The 22,843-nt window shown below is 34.0% G+C and overlaps 4 protein-coding genes across 4 annotated transcripts; 2 read left to right on the forward strand and 2 right to left on the reverse strand.

Moving 5' to 3' along the window:
* Positions 1-1,516: 1,516 nt before the first annotated feature.
* LOC129887953 (sugar transport protein 10) lies at positions 1,517-4,527 on the reverse strand. Its single transcript, XM_055963212.1, has 3 exons — positions 4,147-4,527; positions 2,411-3,363; positions 1,517-2,049 (listed from the first exon to the last, which is right to left on the reverse strand). The coding sequence occupies exons 1-3, from the start codon at positions 4,274-4,276 to the stop codon at positions 1,603-1,605; spliced, it is 1,530 nt and encodes a 509-aa protein (XP_055819187.1). The 5' UTR covers positions 4,277-4,527; the 3' UTR covers positions 1,517-1,602.
* A 1,038-nt stretch (positions 4,528-5,565) lies between these two features.
* Positions 5,566-8,021, reverse strand: LOC129887955 (thioredoxin X, chloroplastic). The gene is made up of 2 exons (XM_055963213.1): positions 7,555-8,021; positions 5,566-6,001 (listed from the first exon to the last, which is right to left on the reverse strand). Exons 1-2 carry the CDS (start codon positions 7,897-7,899, stop codon positions 5,795-5,797), a joined length of 552 nt encoding a protein of 183 aa, XP_055819188.1. The 5' UTR covers positions 7,900-8,021; the 3' UTR covers positions 5,566-5,794.
* A 1,562-nt stretch (positions 8,022-9,583) lies between these two features.
* On the forward strand, positions 9,584-14,705 carry LOC129887956 (uncharacterized). The gene is made up of 3 exons (XM_055963214.1): positions 9,584-9,767; positions 11,661-11,826; positions 14,110-14,705. The coding sequence occupies exons 1-3, from the start codon at positions 9,695-9,697 to the stop codon at positions 14,363-14,365; spliced, it is 495 nt and encodes a 164-aa protein (XP_055819189.1). The 5' UTR covers positions 9,584-9,694; the 3' UTR covers positions 14,366-14,705.
* Positions 14,706-17,220: 2,515 nt separating this feature from the next.
* LOC129887957 (prefoldin subunit 5) lies at positions 17,221-22,155 on the forward strand. Its single transcript, XM_055963215.1, has 4 exons — positions 17,221-17,537; positions 18,615-18,718; positions 19,935-20,012; positions 21,745-22,155. Exons 1-4 carry the CDS (start codon positions 17,360-17,362, stop codon positions 21,826-21,828), a joined length of 444 nt encoding a protein of 147 aa, XP_055819190.1. The 5' UTR covers positions 17,221-17,359; the 3' UTR covers positions 21,829-22,155.
* Positions 22,156-22,843: the final 688 nt, after the last annotated feature.

Consider the following 22,843-nt stretch of genomic DNA (forward strand, 5'->3'; position numbering starts at 1 on the left):
TTGAATGCGCCTAAGATAAATGCCCTTTTTTTTTATAATAGCTTGCAAATATAAAAGATATAAATTTTATTAGGTAAGTCTAATACGATAAGATTGATTGAGAAGATGTTAATAGTGTGCATGAAATGAATTTAACCTTTTATAATAGTTCATAAATAACATAAAAAATATAAATCATACTAAATAAGTTTAATATAATAAATTCGATAGAAAAAATATTGATAATAAAAATTATTTTTTGATCCTTTTTTATAAAATATCACCTATTACACCAGATCAGTCATCCTAACCGTCCACAAAAGTTATAAGGAGGTTCTCAACCACATTTTGTTGATGATTTGTTTGGTCCATTCTAGTTGTGTATTAAATGACCTGTTTGTTGTAGTCACTAATCTCACTATACTCAAACTTTTATCCCTTTTTTGGGGTGGCTTTGAATGAACTTTAATGCAAAGTTTATTTATTAGTATTTTTCTCTTTTTAACTAAAGTGGACTATAGAAAGTTTCCATGTGTTTCACAGGTTTTACCAAAAACAAATAAAATTCATAAAAAAGTCATCATATTCAAAGGGGTGTAGAAAAGTAGAAAATAATTACCACTCCTTATAGCACACCCAGGATTTTGAATTGTTATTGCGAGTTCAACTCTGAAAAAATAATTCTTAATTAATATTTTTTTAAAAATATATTAAAAAAAACGACAAATAATGACAAATAATTTGAGATTGAAAGAGTATTTGGTATGGAAAAAAATGTCATTCGCAAGAAAAAGAAGAATCTTTTTATTTATTTTCTTATTTTGATAAATAAGCCAAAAATATTATTCAAAAAATGTTTATATATAAGTTGGAGAAACGCTATTGGAGATGATATGCTGGGAGTGGAGGATCCAACTCCTCTCTATTTGACTTTCTCTCTATATTCTCATGTGTATATTTAGATATTTGACATTTATCTACTGTTTTTAAATAATCGTCTTCTAATTAAAATTAAAGAAGTATATATTGTACTTTATAGGTTCACACTCTCATTAATTGACATTGATATGAATCTTATATATAGACGTAAAAATATAATCGAAAAAGTATAACATCAATGAGTTTCTAAATTTGTGGAAGTTGAGCTTTACCTGAAGAGTGGTTTCCAAAGTAAGCCCCGAAATATAGTTTAAAATGTTTATAATTAAGTTAAATTTAATCTAAGCTTTTAATTTTTTTTACTAATAAACAAATGTCATTCATTCAGATATGCACGTGAGTGAGGAAATAGAAAGAATATAAGAAGTCAAATTCATTTCTCTTTTTGATCGCCGCGTTAGTTTCCACAATCACCCCTTTTGTTACTTCATTTGTTCTTAGATAGGTACATATTCTTCTGAATTAATTTGAATAAAGAGTAGAAATATACAATTTTGTAAAAGGTGAAGAATAGTTGCAAAATGAAATGGATTCTTATTAATAATAACATAACATTGACAAAGCACAACATATTACATGATCAATAGCATTAGGCAAGCAACAAAAAAAAAGGGGAGTAGTTTATTAACATTATAACTTTAACAAAAAATCACATTCGAAAAACAATAATATTTACGATCCATTTTAAACATGAGCATTGTTATTGTTATTATCGTCAGCTGGGGTGTACTTCTTCCAGAACCAATGATTCTTCCAAATCCTCGTTACTTCTTCGATAGGAATACCTTTAGTTTCGGGGAGGAAGAAGAAGATGAACAATGTCATTATGACAACGAATCCGCCAAAGAAGAAGAACAATCCGAACTTCATGTGACAGAGCATTGTAAGGAAGAGTTGTCCAATAACAAAGGTGAAAAACATGTTGACAGAGACATTAATGGATTGTCCTGCTGATCTAATTTCCATAGGAAAAACTTCACTTGGAACAAGCCAACCTAATGGTCCCCATGACCAAGCAAATGCAGCTACATATACACAAATAAAGGCAACTGTAATGTTTCCAAGTCCTTTGCTGAATGAACCTAGACCATCCATTCCAAATACACTGCTTATGATGGAACCAACAGCAATCTATAACAAAAACAACAAGAAATGTCAGTTTTAGGATTTGAAGTTTATAAGGTCGTAAAAGTTGTTAGCTTCATAAGTAGTACTCTATCTGTACTGTGCTTTCAATGTAGTTGTCTATATTCAGGATTTGAAGTTTATAGACGGTTAAAGCAAAAGTTGTTAGGTTTATGTCAACTCATAAGTAGTACTTCATCTTAGTATATTGTATTTTTAATGTAGTTGTACGGCGTTACAGTCAAATAGTTATAGATATTAAGTGAATTGAGCCAAAGTTATTGGGTTTATGTGAACTGATAAAGTAGCAACTACTCCATCAATCACATATTGATTGTTTCATCTATAAACTATTGAATTTTGTTACCTGGCAGATAATCATGAGGGTACCACCTAGAAGGAACAAGGCTCTCCTTCCAAATTTATCAACAGTGAATATGGATATAAGTGTGGCGACGACATTGACCACTCCGGTGATGACAGCTGTCATCAAGGCAGCCCCGTCCCCAAAACCGAGTGTTTTGAAGAGGACGGGGGCGTAAAACATGATGACATTGATACCAGTGAGTTGTTGGAAGAAAGGAATGAGGACCGCGATTGTCAATTGTGGTCTATACCTTGGTTTCATTATGTTGCTCCATGGATTTTGGACTTGCTTAGACATGTCACTTGCTATGATAAGGTCCTCAAATTCGTTGTCCACATTACTTGTACCACGAATTTTTTGTAACATAGTTTTGGCTTCTTCTTTCTGTCCTCTATCGATCAATGAATTAGGTGTATCCGGTAGGAATACAGCTCCTACGGTCATGATAACAGCAGGGACAGCTGCGAGAACAAGGGACACTCTCCAACCGTTTTTCTTCATGGTAGAGGTACCATAATTGACTAAATTCGCCACAAATATGCCTATTGTGACAGCCATTTGGAAACACACGTTGAGCGCTCCTCTAAGCTTAGGTGGAGCCATTTCTGAGAGGTAAACTGGGACAGATTGATTGGCATAACCAATGCCAACACCTAGTAGTAGGCGCCCAAGGATGAGTACACCCAAGTTCATCGCTGCACCATTCAGGACGGCGCCTACTAGAAAAATTAGACCACCAATAAGCATGGAGATTTTTCGTCCAAACGCTTTCGTCGTTATTGAAGCTGCAAATGAAGCAACTAATGCTGCTAAATAGAGTGATGAGGTAAAGAGTTGCAACATATGGTCATCAAATTTGCAATATTGGCTTCCTCCTTCTTTCAAGGATTTCTCCTTGTGATACACATTTGGGAAAAATTTGAGCAAGAATTCATCCATAGATGTCACTCCTCCTGCAATTATGAATCAAAATCATCAACAGTAATATATAAGCAGCGAAGGTACGAAAAAAGACGTTTTACTTTATGTTCTTGATTCAACACACTTTTATAATAGTGTCTTAGTAGGTAGAGGGTGGTTTGGTACGACTAAACATATATAGGCAAAAGTATGGAAAGAAAGGGATTCAAAAATGTGTGTTCTTAATGTAGTGTCCTAATAGATAGAAGGTGTGTTTTTTACGACTAAAAATGTATAGACAAATATTAAAAAAAAAGGGATTCAAAGAATGTCGTTAATAAAGGCATTTCCCTGTATGTTTTTGATTTGACACAGTTTTACTGTAATGTCTTAGTAGATATAGGGTGTGTTTGGTACAACTGGAAATATTTTCCCCAATTTTTTTTTTCAGAAAATAAGTACGTAATTTTTCTATGGTTTGATTACAAACAAAAACATTTTCCACTAAAAAAAAAAGAGAAATGACTTTTCATTTCATGTCACTTTGTTCTCAACATAATTATTACCAATTTTAAATTAAATACTCAACAATTTCATTTAATAACACTACTCAATTTGTTGATATCGTTATCAATATTTAATTAATAAAATAAATGTTTTCTTTGGTTAGAAATATGTTTCTATCGGGAATAAAATAGAAACAAGGATAAATGAAAGGTAATTTCTTCTCTTTCTAATTAAAAAAATATCTTTCATCGTATTAAACATAGAATCCTTTATAAAATACAAGCATATTAAAAAGCACGTATCAAATAATAGAAAATAAAATATATTACCTGAGATACCAATGTCATAACCAAAGAGTAGACCACCAGTGGCAGCAACCAAACATGTCATAATAACAAAAGCTGTAACCTTTCCTTCATAGTCACCACCACCACCACCTCCTGCAAATCCTCCTGCCATCTTTTTATGAATTTATCGAAATAAAATCTCTAACTTTTTTTTTAAAAAAAAATAATTAAAATAATTTATATACAAATTCTTTTATGAGTTTTCCTATTTGATAGTGGGTGTGGATACACAAGATTAGTTTCAAGGGATATAAGAAACAAAGGCCTTTTTTAAAAAAAAATTCAATAATCTTTTTCCTTTTTTCTTCTTCTTGAGAGTCCTTTGGATTTATTTTTTCTTTGTTTTTATAATATTTATTTTCCCTTGTTCTACATGAGCACGGCAAACTTGTTGCCTGCCCTGTCTCTTTAATTTGCTTGTTATTTTTCTAAAAACAAAATTAATATAAGGTATTTATAAGAGGTGAAAATCATGAATCATCCATAAAATAGGGCAAATTCTTAGGAGATGTGATGATGGAGAGAATTGTAAGAAAAAAATGAAACTTTATCCATATAAAATGTTTGTGGATGATATTAATTTATTGATAATTATTTTTTGTTAAATTTTTACTGAAATCAGTAATACTGGCTGAAGAGGTCAAGATGATTATTCGTTTCTACCATGAAAAATGGGAGTAATATTAGCCCTTGTTTGTAATCTGACTTATTTGCTCACTTGATTTTATTGCATTAACAAAATCTCAATGAAATTAAAGGGAATTTTTTTTTATGTCAAACTCTTGTCCTATTGCTTAGATTTATTTCATTGTTTAAATTAATCAATATACACTTTAATTATTATTTTACTCATTTTATTTTCTTTTTTAATTTAATTAAGACATAAATACTTCATATTGTCTCTATTTTATTTTCATTAATTCAATTTCTTTTGGTTTTGGCATTTAGGACTTTAGTTACATGATCTTATCTGTGGTATTATTATTATTTTTTAATCATAATTCAACAAATACGTTTTTATCCTTCTATTTCTAAATTGTATTGCATTTTCTCAAAAATCATCACATGCTCCCAATCTTAAGTTAAGCACACTCAATGTAGACATAACTCTAATTCACATGATAAGTACGTTTTCCAAGGCTTGATGTGATGTCGTAGCTCGAAAGACAAATTTATTTAGGTCTTGGCCCAAAACAGACAATACGTGCTACAGGGCTTTTGAATAAGTAAAAAGTAGTAGAATATCACTGTGACTTCTACAGGGTACAGTCTCTAGCACATGAGCTTCTGATCAATAAATCAGAGCTGTTCTTTAAGTCAACTGCTACTAGCATTAAAAGAATATTAGCTCGATGCACAAAACATTCTGTGTTAGCAAATCAAATTACATAAATTTGAAAATATGCAATTATTTTCATCATATAGACAGCTCAAATATACAAATCCAAACAGGTTCGCGCCATTAGACAGCTAAAATATACAATGCATCCCCATTATTCTTGGCTAGTCAAGGAAGCAAATCAAATTATAGGCAAAAACAGGATAAACAATACTAACAAGACAAAAAAATTGCCTCTCGTCGATCATAGACTGATGAAGATACCAGAAATACGAATCTTTTGCCAAAATGTCACGCGATAGAAACTGTCTTTAGAAATCCATCAAGATACTCCTTGAGTTTAACTTTTGTTATCGCGCCTTCCCTTTTGCTGTCTGGAACTTCCTTTCCATCTTTGAAGAGAATCAAAGTTGGCAATCCATATACTTTGTACTCTTCTATGAGCTTTGGACTCGCGTCATGATCTATCTTAACAACAGTGATCTTTTCTTTGTACTCCTGAACGTTGAAAGTAAAGGAAATAATGATTTCGGGAATAACATTTACTTCAAAATCAAGAACAAGAAAGACCAGAGACGGAAATCGCTTAATGATTCAAGATTCAACACAAGAAGACATAACTATGTACCATTATGCTGATGTATTCAAATGAAAACGTGCTATACTAAAATGAGAAGAGCTCTCGTTCACTGGCTCCTGCGTGAAAATTTCTCAGTCTTTCCTCATTAAAAGTTCTTATTTAAATTACAGAATTGTCAATCCGCGGTATCCTTTAGCTAAAGGCTTTTGGACATTTTTCTAGACACATAATAGCTTTTCGAACTCTACACGAAATGGGAAAAATGGCCTTGAAGAGAACATTTCAATAATTCAAGTTAAGCAAACATCACAAATGATATTTGAGCAAAAAGAAAAAGATATTTTCCATCATACCAAACACGCCTTTTAGCAGTTTAACATGCTTATTGAAGAAAAAATTGAATCTTTAACTCTACATGAAAGGGAAAAAAGGCCTTGAACAGAACATTTCAATAATTCAAGTTAAGCAAACATCAGAAATGGTTTTTTTAACAAATAAAAAGAAATTCAGCATACCAAACACAACTTTTATTAGTTTAACATGCTCATTAAAGAAAAAATTTGAACCTTTAGCTCCATATGAAATGGGAAAAAAAGGCCTTGAACAGCACATTTCAATAATTCAAGCTAAGCAAACATAAGAAATGATCTTTTAACAAATAAAAAGAGATTCCTTCCTACCAAACACACCTTTTATCAGTTTAACATGTTCATTGAAGAAAAAATTGAATCTTTAACTATATATGAAATGGCAAAAAAAGGCCTTGAACAGCACATTTCAATAATTCAAGTTAAGCAAACATAAGAAAGATCTTTTAACAAATAAAAAGAGATTCCTTTCATACCAAACACACCTTTTATGAGTTTAACATGCTCATTGAAGAAAAAATTGAATCTTTAACTCTACATGAAAGGGGAAAAAGACCTTGAACAGATCATTTCTATAATTCAAGTTAAGCAAACATCGGAAATGATCTTTCGGCCAAAAAAAAGTTATTTTCCTTCACACCAAACGCACCTTCATTAGCTCAACATGCTCATTGAAGAAACAAATTGACAAGGGGAAATTGAAGATTTATAACAAGAAGAAGAAGAAGATACCCAGTGTAGTCCGTCTAGGGAGAGCAGAAGGTCGGCAGACCTTACTCCTACTTCAAAGGTAGAGAAATTATTTTTGATAGACCTCAGTTCAAGGATAACAGTCCAAAACAGTTCAGAAAAAGCAGTAAAGTGAAAGCATATTCAAACATTCTAAACAGTAACTACTGAAAAATAATACAATAATCAAATACAAGAAGCACCATATAGTAACTGAAAATGAAGTACAAGAAACTACACAATACTGTTACTAACGAGACAATACACACTACTAGAAACAAAGATTTTTTCCACTGCGAATCAATGAAAAATTTGTGCTACAAAACACGATTTTTCAATAGAATTCGAAGAAGAAGAAGAAGAAGAAGAAGAACCTCAGCAAGGGATTCCATAGCAGGAGCAATCAAACGGCAAGGTCCACACCAAGTCGCTACAAACTCAACAAGTACAGGACGATCCGACTTCAAAACGACGTCGGAAAACTCATCCTCCTTAATCTCCGTTAATACACCACCACAATTTATCCTCAATGTCGAACAATTTCGAAACCCTAACTTTCCCCTTCGATTTCCAATTGAAAACCTAACTTTCTTCCAACCCAAAGAAGAAAATGAAGAACGAAAAGGAGAAGTGAAATTACAAGTTGTATTGAAAGAATGCGTCATAGGATAATAAGAAACCCTCGAAGTTGAAGTAGCGGCGGAAGCCATTATCGCCATTGTTGAATGCTTCGAGAGAACTTTTTTCAGTTATCTCTAAAGAAGAAGATGTTTTTCGGTCCACACCTTTTTTTTTTTTTTGCACACCAAATAAAGTCTCCAATGATACCGCGCCACTTGGTATACGTTAAGTCGTATGAAAAATAATTTTTCTATCTTTTCATCATGCGGAGTTATGAGAGGTTAGATATAGTGAGAACAAAGAAAGGCTGAGGTAAGTCGAAGAATTATTAGAAAGAGATGATTAGCGAGGATATAACCTTAGGTGTGATGACGCGAATAAGAGTGTCTTGATATTAATTTTATGTTACTGCACACACCAAACAATATATAACATAGTCCAGTAATGCCACGCTATATAATATACGTTAAGTTGTGTTGAAAATAACTTTTCTATTTTTTCATGAGAATTTGTATAGAATTGAACCGAATAATAAATAGTCATTGATTAAGCCAATGTTAAACACCATAATCTAGAGGAAATTAGCGGAAGCTTTGCACAATTATTGTAAAGTTATGTGATTAAAATTGATTTCTATTAGTATCAAAGTTATATATGTACTCTATAATATAGAAATAATCCACATAAATAATGGAGAACTTATGAACTTTCGAAATATTTTTTTTGATTATTAGAATGAATGAAAAAGCAGCTTAGATTTGGATGGTCAGAAAATGTGTAAACGTGGCCCTCAAGATCTCATATGTACCATTTTTATGTGAGTATTACTTTTTGAGAAATTTATTTATTTATTTTTGCAACTTTTTATTTTTTATTTATTTTGGGGACCAATAATCAGATACGCATTGTTAAAATATTTGATTAAAAATAAAAGAGTATCTATTACTTTATCAAAATATTTAATGATCCTGTAATTTTAATTGGTTAATTTTTTTTACATTCTTTTAAAGAAATAAAACAAAATTTTAATACTAATTTCTTTAGTTAAACTTTTGTTGTGCAAAATAAGTTTAAAAAATGACTTGAACACTAACGTCCGAACTCCGAACTTATAAAAAATAAAATACTCCTCATTTAATTTGCTTGTTCAGTTTTGATTTTGACTAACAAATAAGATATTTGAATTTACTAAAAAAAAAATTTATTTTGTGATTTTAAAAATGTCATGTGAAAATTTAAAATTAAATGGTTATTAAAAAAGAAAAAAAAATATTCTTTTTGAAATGGATTAAAAAAAAGTATAACAAATAAATTAAAACGAAAGGAGTACAATTTGTCTTCGTATTTTGGAATACGCAATCAATGTGTAATATCTTTTGGGGTATTTTTGGATCAAAATATTGATGACAAGATATTTTTGGACCAAACTATTTGTTACTGAATTTTTTGTTCAATTTTGCATAGTTTAAGAATATTTTGATCATTTTTTTTTTTTATAAAAAAATTAAAGAGTAGAGTTAGATGCATTTACACGTGCCAAATCGAGAATGAATTAAATATCCAAATTATATATTTAGCTCTTAAAAGAATTCATTAGAGTTTCATTCATATACAACAACATGTTGAATATAATTACACAAATAATGTTTGGTTAACGTATCTAAATGAACAAAACTTAAAATCTAAGGGACACATATGTATTTCATCCAAACATCATATACTAATATTGTTCATGTTACATAAAAGAGGACAATAGCTGATCAATCTCAAAACTTAGTGGACCATTTTAGTTTTTTTTTCTGAAAAAGTCCCCAATAAATATTTTTGTACCAGAACTTTCTCATAGTCACCGGCGCCGGCGCAATTCCTCCGGCATCCGAGACCTAAAGAGAGATGAACAACAAAGACGACGAAAAGCATAAAGAAGAAGAAGGAGAAGAATCGCCATCTCACTCTCAGCAAACAGGTAACAATTATGTTTGTAACTGGTAGAGCTTGTGGAGGTTTTAGAAATTCGCCTAATTATGTTCTTCACCGTATGGGCGAAATGGAAATATCTAGTGTTTTTAACATGCCTCAAGCTAATTTATGTTATTGTATACGTTAGTTGTATGGCCACCTCAACTAATTTCAGGCGATACGTCACCTCTCACCAGTAACAAATATCAGGTCTTACTAGTAACAGATATCAGGTAACTTTGTCTACCAAGTGAGAAGAAATTACCTAGTGATTTTTGTCTCTGCTAGAAATTGAACCTGAGATCTCACGGTGCTCAATCCACGTTATTGACCATTAGTTTGAGTTGAGGCATAATTGATTGATGGATTGACAGTCTAAGTTCCAAATGTAAAATTGACCTTACTGATACAATCTGAAATTGGAGCTCACTGAAAATTTAACAAAAAATACTGTAGAGAAGGAATTGCAGGAAAGAGTCTAAAGGGCTTAAGCTAAAACTGAGGCTGATTCGTTTCTCAAATCGATGATTACAATGGGATGAAAAGATATTATGTACAGTCCTAACTAGTTGTATACTTGTGTTAGAGAAGCTAAAATGCACTACTAACTGTGATGAGAGCGGGTCAAGAAGGATTGAGATGCTTCTAGGCTGGCAAGCTCTGAAGATGAGGTGCACATTACACTTTAAGTGAATCCCGTATAGGAATGGAGAGGAAAGTGAAGAACTTTATAAGACATAGCTCAAGTTCATATGGTAAGCACGCTTTTGAGGCTTGATGCAGCGTAGCCCAAAAGATAAATCCATGTGGGCCTAGGCCCGGACAATACGTGTCATGGGCTTGGTTCGTGACACTACCTAGTCCATGAATAATTTTGCTAAAATGATTTGGAATAAGGTCATTCAGGGGGAAGGTGGGAGTGACCTTCGTGACAAGATGAGGATAGCGAGACTGAGATGGTTTAGACATTTAAAAAGGAGGTCTGCGGATGCATCAATGAGGAGGTGTGAGAGGTTGGCTATTGTGGGGGTTAGGAGAGGTAGAGGTAGTCTGAAGAAGAACATGGGGAAGTGCTTCGGCAAGAAATGACACACCTCCAACTTATTGAGGACATGACCCTAGAGAGGAAGGTTTGGAGTCCGAGGATTGGGGTAGAATGTTAGTAGTAGCCGAGTGTTTTGTCACCTTTATGTGCGAGAGTCATGTGGCTATTCTCCTGTTCTCCGTTCTTGCACAATATCCTACACTTTGTTTTTGTTTATTGGTTACTTGTTGGTCATACTTCATTGGTCGTGTTTATCTTACCACTTTGTTGCAGATATGTTTACTTTTTATTTTATATGTTTTCTTAGCCTGTTTTGGTAATGGATTCTTCAATTCTCATTATTACTTGTTGCTTTATTTGATTTGTTTATCTTGCTATTTTATTGTCATTATTTTCCTTTCCATCATGATTTGTCTACACTTCTTTTGAGCCGAGCGTCTATCAAAATTGATCTCTCTAACCTTCAAAGGTAGGGGTAAGGTCTACGTGATACCCTCCCCCAGACCCCACGAGTGGGATTACGCTGGATATGTTGTTGTTGAGATAAACCACTTGGTTTTAAATGGCTCATCACGTGCTAGAAATTCAGATCATATCACCTACCAACCCTGACTATTAACTTTTACCAATTAGTGCTATAGAGTGTAGACTTCCTAAGATCCCTTTATTCCCCTAATATTTTCTGTTTTCGGGTGTATGGAGGATAATTTGTTGCTTATACTGTTAAATTCAAAAGCCAAATCCTCAGGACTGTTGAGATATGTGAGTTTTACTTCGGATGAAACATTCTTGTTGCATTATTTAGTGTAATATGGAGTTATTCTCTAATTTATATTTAATTTGTTGTTTTGTCAGTTTCTGATGATGATGAGATAGATTACTCCGTCAAGCCAGAATTTTATGATCCAGAACTTGATGACAAAGATGAAGTCTGGGTCCAAAAGAAAAGGGGTGGTCGTACTTCTGATGCCATCCTTAATTGTCCAGCTTGTTTTACCACCCTTTGTCTAGATTGTCAAAGGTATGGCCTTTTTTGTTTCTAGAATATCCCTGTGATTCGAATATGAAAAACAATATAGTTGATTGCATGTTTCTGTTACTTTACCAATTACCACTGGAATTGTTGGTATTTTAGATCTTCTTCAACCAATTAATCTGTCAACTATGTTCAATTCCAGTTGAGTTGTGTAGGCTGTATGAATCATCTATATCCATCTGCTTAATGGAGGTCCATTTGATTCCAATGCTAAGAGAATAATTTAATAAAAGCAAGAAAAGTGTGGCACTGGAACCCACCCACCAATATCAATCCTGACAGAAAAATCAATCAAAAGCGGAGGTTGATGTTTGCTTTAGTGTCCTTGTATTCTTGTAAGCTACTCTGTAACCATGCTTCCGTCGAGTATCACAATGTTTACTTTTTTGTTTTATCTGAAGGGTCTGATCAGAGATTTTGTAAGTTGACCCAGAGAGAATTGCAATCCTGTTTCTTTGGGGTGTCACTGTGCATAATCTAAAGTTGTAGCCTTCTACACCTAAAATGAAAGACGCATATGACACTCAGTTTTTTGAGTTTCTCAACTCTATTCATGAACTTTTAGGAGAATACCCATTTAACACCTTATCCTTGCCTGAGTTTCTGTCACAGTAGTTTGGGTTTGGATGATTAAGGGGTTTGTCTGATCTGTGTGATATGCTAGTATGCTTGAGAGAATCATGCCTTTTCTGTGACACGGTAGACATCAATTTTTAAATAGAACTTGAGAAGTCGCCTTTCATGAACAGGAGATAGGTAGCGTTGAATAATTTCAATCAGCACAAATATTATCGGATAAACAACATAATGCTCTTATGTCCTGTGTGTCCAGAAAATTTTGTTTTAAGTTTGACATGGTGATAAAGTAATCAATTACAAGGTTCTTTCAAGGTGGTTTGTCTGGCTGTCGATTTTTAAGTGAATGTCTTTAATTGAAAGAAAGGGAAAGAAAGGAAAGAAGAGGATAGGTGGATATTAGTTTTTGAGTTCGGGTAGATTTTAGAAGACAAATAGAGAAATGATTAAACACTTACGCCTAGAGATGTTTCATTAAAGGAACTGCCAGTTGTCCAGTCAGAGTTGGTCAATAACACCAAAAGACTTCAAATCTGTTTTGATTCTTCTTCCGTTTTCTTCGCTTTTAAAAATAAGTAATGAGGTAAAGTTTATAGATAATTAACACTTGCACTAGCGACAAAGGTAAAATTACATGTTGTGAAGCATATTCAAGTGTCAAGTTGCATCAAAAATCTAACAATGAAATACGTCTATGTTTAAGGTTAAATGTGTTTCTCTTTTTTCTTTCAAAAGTTCCGCTACTTCTTTCAAGCCAATTAGTCCACCAGATGGCTTGAGGAATGGTATTCCAAATCTACTTTGACCTCTTGTAAAGTTCCTCTTTTTCCCTACAAATCAGCAAGTCTAAAGTGGAGTTTAGCATTGTCCAGGAATTGCAGAAAAACATGATCGAAAGTTGGCTAGTGATCATGTAATATAGGAAGAGTTGGTTGATGTCTTCTGCATGCTCTTCATACATTGGGAATCTTGCAATGTAGAAAGACGGTTTCTCTGGGTTTTTTGGCTTTAGGAAAGAATGTTAGCCAGAAGAAATCCAATCTGTTTTCACCTAGCCAATGTAGAGGAACCAGCTGAACTATAAACTCATTTTAATTCTTCTTCCATTTTCTCTGGATTTCTTTCACTTTAGGAAATAAAGAACGGCAAGTTGAAAGTTTTTGTCGCCAGAACAGCCAGAAATATCTGATCTCTTTGAATCCGAATTTGAATGTGGAACCCCTCTTTTGCTAGCAGGTGTTGCTGAATCTCTATAGGCCTGAACTTGAAGTGCAACAGATCTTGTTGAATCTTCGTATTGACATTTATAAACGGGTCTGTCATTTTTAGCTCTGAACAAGAGGGATCAAAAGTGCAACGTTTGAAAATGAAATTAACTTTCTGAGGAGGTGGATGCATTTTACAGGAAGCTTTTGGTATCATTTTCTTGCTATACGTCGAACTAATGAACCTTTATGACATTACTCAGTTTAATTATTATCAATCGACTTGTAAACTGAAATCCTGTTGAGTCACCATCCGATTTTAAGACCATTGCTCTGCATTAGCATGTAATTCATCTTCTGTTCAATCAAGAAAGTGACTTGGTGCATTTTACGTCTGATGCAAGCTCTCTTTGCTCCTTTTCGTAGCTTTTTAGTGGGTGGGATAATAAATCTGCAATTCAGAATTGATGTAATCATGATGATGCAGGCACGAAAAGAATGTTACGCAGTACCGAGCAATTTTTGTAGTCAATTGCAAGATCAAGAGTGAACAAGTGGTGGCACAGCTTGGAAGCAAACGAAAGAGGGGTAAGAAAGGACGTGGATCTTCTGAGGCTGAAGCAGGTTCTGATATGGGCGAGACATATAAACATGTATGCTGTTCAGTTTGTTCAACGGTGGTTGGAGTCATCGACGAAGAAGAGGTGTATCATTTCTTTAACGTTATTCCTAGTGAGTCTTGACATGTTCCTCCTGGAAATGGCCTTAAGCTCTCAGGATATAGTTTGTTAAACATACGTTTTCGGCTGCACATTGCTGTTAACTTATGGGGTCAAAGAACACTTCTCATTTATCTGGGAGGGTGTTTTTAATAGTATGTTGGGCTGCCAAAAAATTGCAGTTTGTGCTAAAGCAAAAGCTTCCTTCCTTAATGGAGGATGGTCTACTTCATGTATGTATGGCAAAATGATGGAGAATAAGTTGAAAGTTGACACCAGACTGTTTGATTACTTATGATTTATGATCACTTTTTCCTTGATCAATAGTAAAGTTTCTAATAGAGTTAGTTATATATTTGATACAGGAGAAGCAAGAATGATATTCTTTTTTCCTTTTTAGCTTGAGAATTTTTCTTCATCTCTTCAATTTGTAGGGGATCCATTTAGTCATTTGGAGGATTGAGTACCCCTGAAAACACAACAAGTTACAACCAATTACTGTCAAAATAGGTGATTTTGAACTTTTGATCGTCTTTATTGTAGGATCAGACCTTTAAAGTCAAAAAAAAAATCAAAAATATGTTAAACCAGAAATTTAGAATTCCAACTTCAGACTCACACGTTGGAAGTTGATTATGAGGTGATTAAATTTAAAAAAATATGAATTTCGATTAGTTTTAAAATAGGAGTCCTAAAAACACTAAAAGTTTGTTTGGATTAGAAGTAAGTTATAAGTGGATTAGTAATATAAAAATTATTTTGCAATGATTAGTAGTGACGAGATTGTTATGCAATATGTAATTAATAAAGAATGTGTCGTTATAATAGATGAATTAATTACTCTAAAAGGAAATTTTCATCTTTAAATAGATGGATTGACGCGACAAATTCAAGGTGCGGTGCCATGGTGTATGCTTTTCGCGGATGACATAGTCCTGATCGATGAGACTCGCCACGGAGTTAACGCTAAGCTGGAGGATTGGAGACATACCTTGGAGTCTAAAGGGTTTAAGTTGAGTAGGACAAAGACAGAGTACTTAGAGTGCAAGTTCAGTGAGACACCTCAGGAGGTTGATGTTGAAGTTAGGCTTGGTGCTCAGGTCGTCCAAAAGAGAAGTAGTTGCAAGTATCTTGGGTCTATCATGCAAGGCAGCGGGGAGATTGACGATGATGTCACACATCGTATTGGGGTAGGGTGGATGAAATGGAGGCTCGCTTCCGGAGTGCTATGTGACAAGAATGTGCCACCAAAACTTAAGGGCAAGTTCTACAAAGTGGTGGTTAGACCGGCTATGCTGTATGGGGCGGAGTGTTGGCCAGTTAAGACTTCTCACATTCAAAAGATGAAAGTTGCTGAGATGAGAATGCTGAGATGGATGTGTGGGCACACCAGGAGCGACAGGATTAGAAATGAGGCTATTCGGGACAAGGTAGGAGTGGCCTCGGTGGAAGACAAGATGCGGGAAATACGACTGAGATGGTATGGACATGTGAAGAGGAGAGACACAGATGCCCCAGTGCGGAGGTGTGAGAGGCTGGCCATGGATGGTTACAGAAGAGGTAGGGGTAGGCCGAAGAAGTATTGGGGAGAGGTGATTAGACAGGACATGACGCAGTTACAGCTTACGGAGGACATGACCTTAGATAGGAGGGTGTGGAGGACCCACATTAGGGTAGAAGGCTAGTTCATAGTCTCGTTATTCTTCTCTATTCATAGGTGTAGTAGTGCATTACGATCTCTTGCGCTTTGACTTCTGATTTCTGTTATTTCTGTTATTATTTATTACTTTCTATGCTTTGATTACTCAATTTTACCTGTGACGCTTTCATTATTTATTTAATCGTTATTTGTTATTAGTCTTTATTTATTTGTATTTATTTGTCATCTGTTTGTTATTTGTTTGTTGTTTTTCTCATAAAGCTTTTAATTTTCTATTCTTATCTAACATTTTTTATGCATTTATGCTTTTACTGAGCCGAGTGTCTCCAGGAAACAGCCGTCCTACCTTGGTAGGAGTAAGGTCTGCGTACATTCTACCCTCCCCAGACCCCATGTTGTGGGATTTCACTGGGTTGTTGTTGTTGTTGTTGTAAATAATTTAGTAATACATCTATTTTTGTTTGCGCGCACCTCGACGATGCCATCTTCAACTATGAACTACCAACAAGTACAAAATAATTCTATCCATCAAAATTAAGATAAATAAAGAAAAATATTTTTCACGAAGAATATTTTTCTTCGTAAAGAACACATTCTTAATTTTGATATTACTATATGTTGTTTGGTACATTCTTAGTGTTTGGTTGTATATTATAAGTTGATATAATGATATTAAAATATTGTTGATTTGTTGCAGTAGTTGAAATTTGAATAAGACACCAAAATATAAAGTTGATATTTTTATAAATACACAATAATAGATTTTGCATAATGTAGAAAGCTCGATGTTTGATAGACTTTAAAATATTCAAAAATGAGAGAATAAAAATAGTGAAAGGAAAATAAAAAAGGTAAATATAAGAATAATAGCGAGGGTTCATGACAATTATCTGACCTCTTTTATGCTTTTACTGAGCCAAGGATCTTTCGGAAACAGTCGTTCTACCTTGATAGGAGTAAGGTCTGCGTACACTTTACCCTCTCTAGCCCCCACGTTGTGAGATTTTACTGAGTTGTTGTTGTTGTATTTAATCTTATGATATTTAACATTTCATGTGGAAAGTTAGAATTAATTATTTATTAACATGAAAAAAAATATTTTATTAATACAAAATAAAAATAATAAAGGACAAACATGTAAAAATACTTGAAATATTTGATGTTTTATGAAATTAAAATAATCATAAATTAAAATAAGGACCCCTACTACTTACTATTTTTTGCGTTGGACACAACAGAGGCCGCAGTAAAAAGGACTCCAATAAGCTAAACTGTTCAACACTGCGAGAGGCTTCTTCAGCCATCAAAGCAGCAGCAAAGGTTTTTTTTTCTTTTGAGTAGAAGGGTGTCAATAGAAAATGGCGTCTAGAACACTTGAAATAGAGAAGATGAGTGTGGAGCAACTGAAGGCACTGAAAGAACAAGCCGATCTAGAAGTGAACCTCCTTCAAGATAGTCTCAACAATATCCGCACAGCAACTACTCGACTCGAAATCGCATCTAATGCCCTTCAAGATCTTTCACTACGCCCTCAAGGTTCGTGTTCATTCTTGTTCTGGTAAATATCCTTTTGGGAATTAGGTGTAAAATATTGTTTTTTTTTAATTTACCTCTTGGTTCTGCTTACACTTTACCCTCCCAGACCCCACGTTGTGGGATTTCACTGGGTTGTTGTTGTTGTTGTGAAATTTATAATATGGGTTTTGGTTTTTGATACTGTGTTGTCTTTTTCAGGGAAGAAAATGTTGGGTTGTATCAATCTTGTACCGCAAAACACCCTTTTAAGAATTAAAAGATTGTTCTTTTGATTTTATTGTGAAATTTATGATACGGGTTGTGTTGTTTTCTAGTGTGTTGTCTTGCTCAGGGAAGAAAATGTATCCCTCTTGTACTTCAATACACCATTTTAGGAATTAGGTGTAGAAGATTGTTATTTTGACTTTATTGTGAAATTTATGATATGGGTTTTGGTTTTCTTGCTCAAGGAAGAAAATGTTGGTTGGTATCCATCTTGTAATGTAAAACACCCTTTTAGGAATTAGGTGTAAAAGAGTGGGCTTTTGACTTTATTGTGAAATTTATAATATGGGGTGGAGATGAGCTTTGCTCAATTGAGGAGTAGTCTCCGATCCCTTATTTTCATTTGGTGCACTCATATAGTTCCTGTTTGTATAGAGCATTGGGTGCTGTTTGGAGAGAACCATATTTTGCAGGTCTCTCCTTTTTGGTATTTTCTCTTGTATATGGCCAAGTTGACCTTGTTATTATCAATGAAAACCTTACATGATCAACAAAAAAATGATATGGGTTTTGTTTTTTTATACTGTGTTTTCTTGCTAAGGGAAGAAAATGTTGTTTCGTATCCCTCTTGTACTGCAAAATCCCTTTTAGAAATTAGGTGTAAAAGATTGTTCTTTTGATTTTATTGGGAAATTTATGATATGGGTTTTGGTGTTTTCACTGTGTTTTCGTGCTCGGGGATGAAAATGGTAGTTGATATCCCTCTTGTGCTGCAAAACAAGCTTTTAGGAATTAGGTGTAAAAGAATGTTCTTTTGATTTTATTGTGAAATTTATGATATGGGTTTTGTTTCTTATTGGATATCTTGCACAGGGAAGAAAATGTTGGTGCCTTTAACAGCGTCTTTATATGTACCGGGGACACTAGATGATGCTGATAAGGTTTTGGTAGATGTCGGCACTGGATATTTTGTTGAGGTCTGTATTTATCTGTTGGTACATCTGTAATTTCTGCTAATTGAATCGACATATCTACGATCTTTAATCTAAATTTACATTTTTTTGTGGTGTTTGGTGGTTGATGGGTTTCTGGGGTGAATTAGGATGGGGAGAGCATGGGAGATGCTTCTGTGCATGCAACTTAAGTAAAGATGACTTCTCTTTTCATGTGTATAATTATTTCCTAGCAAAGTTTTATTTTATATGCAAGTGTTTGATTTCCCACAGAAATTAAGGAGTTAAATTTGACTTGTGAATTATATCTGTGTAGTGAAAGAAAATAAACATAGTAGTTGAAAAGTTAGTTTGATTTAAGTCTTAAGAAAAACATATCATAATTTTATATATTGAATAGTTTAATGAACTTGTATTTTTTGGAAGCTGAGTAAGTTGTATAGAAATGTTGGTCTCAAACATTTTGAAGTGTAGCAAAATGGAAAGAAAGTCGTATGGGGGAGCATGTAAGAAGTTCATTGTTAATGTACCTTGGTTGTGTGACTGACGTACTTTTTTTGGATTCTTGAGGAACGTGAGACTGTTTAAATTGTGTCGTTCTTGGCAGATTTTATTTTTCCTGTTTTTTTTTACCTTCTCTCTTTAGAGCTCATAATTGATATCGTTGGTTTGAGGAGTGTTATTTGCAGAGACTTGAGTTTTCCTCTGTGCTAATGAGTTGTTTATTTTCCAGGAAAGTGTAATGGATTTTGTTGCAATATATGCTGAAAGCAATGTAGTTATGATTCGGAAAATTCTTTCTACATGCTAAATATCTTTTTATGGTTATGATCTTCTGTTTGGACTGAAAAAGACGTCTAGTGGACACTTATTTTGACCTTTTCTAGTTATTTGGTTTTCTTAGGTTTAGGTAGTTGGATGTTTATTCTAGATTTTCTGATCTTTGTAGGTCTAAGTAAGTTATATTTCTCTTCAAAGATGTATCTTTCATGTACTGTACCTAGAAGTATGTTATATGTAGTTCTTGGATCATCCATTTACCTTAAACTTTTTCAAGAAACGAAGCAGTGATGTCTCACAAATTTAAGGGGCTGTTGTGGTAGCTTTATCGAAAAGAACACATTCGTTATTCCATGCTTCAGTTATTTCATTTATAGAAAAGCCATATATTATCTTTTCACATGGTCCTATTGCTAGAAGGTTCAAACCCTAAGATTGTGTTCTTTCTTTATTTCAATAGAAAACTATGACAGAAGGAAAAGATTACTGTGAGCGGAAAATCAACCTGCTAAAGTCCAACTATGAGCAGCTTCTTGATGTAAGTATCTGTTTTGTTTTACTTGGTGGAGCGAATTTATATGCAAGTTTTGAGCTGTTTATTTTAGTTTATTTATGTACTGATTTGACATAAATTCTCCATGCTAGAAACCTTCTAAGGGGTTTCATTTCTGGTGTACTGAGTACCCTATCTGTAACAATCCTACCTGATATTTCTGTTGTACTATGATTTGTGAGATATCATCTTATTCATCTATCTAATGTAACCCAACCTTCTGTACAGTGTGATTGATGTGAGAAAAATTAAAGTGAATTATTTTAATGGGTTCCAAGGCGTTCTCAGCCATGTACACCTACCGCAAATATACAAGAAGTTGGTTTTAAAGGACATCATTTGGCCTCTGTCAATGCATGTGCGACACACACACTAAACTCATTGAGAAACATCATTACGAACAGTGTGATTACTGTCATAAGCTTAATTTCTGTTGTAAGGAAGAGTTCAGAAAAATAAGTTGGACATTTAATATCTACAAAAAGGTTTATAAGTATTCAGTAACCTTCTCTTAGTCAATTGCAAGTGGTTTAGAAAGAATATGTACTGCCTTTCTCCTCTGTATCTCATGGAAAGATAGCTTAGCAAGCTGCTTACCCTTACGCAAAAAGCTTGCCTTGCAGGATTACCCACCTTTAATGTGGACTTCATGGATGTCTTCTCTCAAGGACAGATATCATTAGAAGGATATAGTGTTTATATGCCATTCTGTTTTTGCTTTCTCATTTTTATCACTTCCACCTGCATTTAGGTTTTGAGAGTAGGGTGGTGAAGATTGTCTGAAGTTTTCCCCTTCATGTTGTTACAAGTTTTATCCAGAACAGGTTTCTGAGAAACCTGCTTCATTTCCCTATCAGAATTTTGGCTTTTGAAAGCTGTTGCTATTTACAAAATGAAATAGAAAAGAGTTTCAGAGGTATCAAATGGCAACATAAGTCATAAGTTAAACCTGTTATCTTTAAATATAAATCCCACCTTATTCCAGATATCTTTGGAATGCCTACTACTACAAGGTTGTATTCCTCACCTGCTCATATAACTACGCTAAGTTAAACCACCACACTGATATATGTGATAAGGCTGTGCTAAAATTTCAACAATCTGTGTTCCTATACTGACCTTAAAGTGGTGCTGACCTATCAATTCTTTCGTACTTTTCATTATCGTAGTTTCCTTCCCGTGAAAGGTCTTTTTGAGACATGAGGAAACATCACCAATTCAAACTGGATTCTGGCCTACCATTAGTGTAAATTGTAGCTTCAATATTCCTTCAAATGGTTCATTTATATTATATTTTATTCCTCGGACTCTTCAGATTCTTCCCTTCTCTATGTGCTACCTGTTCTAATTCAGGTTTTTCCTTCTGTTGTGACGTCGTCGTTCTCCTTCCTTCATATTTATTACTTCCCTGTTCTTGTCCTTTTTACTCTTTCCCCTTGACGTTCTCCAGCAACTGACCACTCCTCTACTTCTATTCTTTCCGCGCATTTCCAATGTCCTTGCTTAGCTTCGCATCAGGAAGTAGGAATTAACCGAGAAAGCAAGACAAACAAATTGAAACAGAGGGAGTATCTTTCTATCCTTTAATATATGTTGTGCAGATGATATTGCGAGGATTTTCCTAGGATTTATAGTTTGACAACAAACAACTCTAATCATGTTTTTCATTTGTTATTGAAAGCACAATTTCATTTAGTAATCATTTGTACAAATGCAGGTTGCAACAAAGAAGAAAAGTATTGCTGATGAAACTGGTGTTATCTTGCAAGCTAAATTGAGACAACTTGCTCCAGCACAGTAGATCATATTTGCTTTTTTCCTTTTTTTGGAGGTTCCTTCATTGATAACTCAACGAGTTCATATCTCAAAGAACTTTACGAGTACCGAATTATGTCTAAATTGGTATTACTTGAGCAGAAGTTCGAGTGTTCAGCGTACCTCCCTCCATTTCACCCCACTTTTCCCGTGTTCCTTTTACCTTTTGTGAGAAGCGGATGATTCATCATCTGTTCCATTGTAGCAAACATTGGTTGATGACAAGAAGTTTATGATTTACCTTGGAATGTCCTTTAGTGAGTGAAACCATGGTACAGTTGTACTATTACTGCAACTCAAGTTTCTATTTTAACTATGGGAGTGTTGTGTATATTGGAAGACGAAACATGTTACAGTAAAACAACAAGAATATACGCAAAGTGGGGTTTGGAGAGGCTGGTGTGTATGCAAGCCTTACTCTCCTACATAGGTTTTTTTTGTTTTTGTTTTTTGAAAGACCCTCGGCTTAAGATTAACATAACGAGTTTGAAATTGTCATACTAAAAAAATGTCTGGAATTTGGAATTGTTATGCCAAACTTAAGTGAAAGTCGTAGTCGTTACTGTTTGGGTGCACACAAGGTAAAAACTCTGCTCTTATGCAATAACTCATAAACTACACAGGAGAGGTAACATGCATTGGGCAAGCCCAATGCGACGAGCTCAACTCAGAAGCCAAATTCCTTGCTTTTGCTTTTGCCGGTAAGGTGTTTCAAACTTGACACCTCCAACATGGAAGTCCCAAGCCCAAACTACTGGGCCACCTAACTTTTTAAATTGTATTTTTTTCATAAACATGAAAATTTTCAAGTTGTGAAACTATCAAATGAGCAAACACTAATTCATCTGCGTTGATAAAGATTCATTAGTTAACAATAATAGTAATTAGTTATTTTTTAATATAATTATTTCATTCGGTATGAACAATTGCTTTACATCGAGCATGAGTTTTTTTTTTTCAAAAATTAAAAGGGATGATGGATGCTTTTTTCTTTTACAAAT

The sequence above is a fragment of the Solanum dulcamara genome, chromosome 4 (genome assembly GCF_947179165.1).
Source record: "Solanum dulcamara chromosome 4, daSolDulc1.2, whole genome shotgun sequence".
In the NCBI taxonomy this organism is placed as follows: domain Eukaryota; kingdom Viridiplantae; phylum Streptophyta; class Magnoliopsida; order Solanales; family Solanaceae; genus Solanum; species Solanum dulcamara.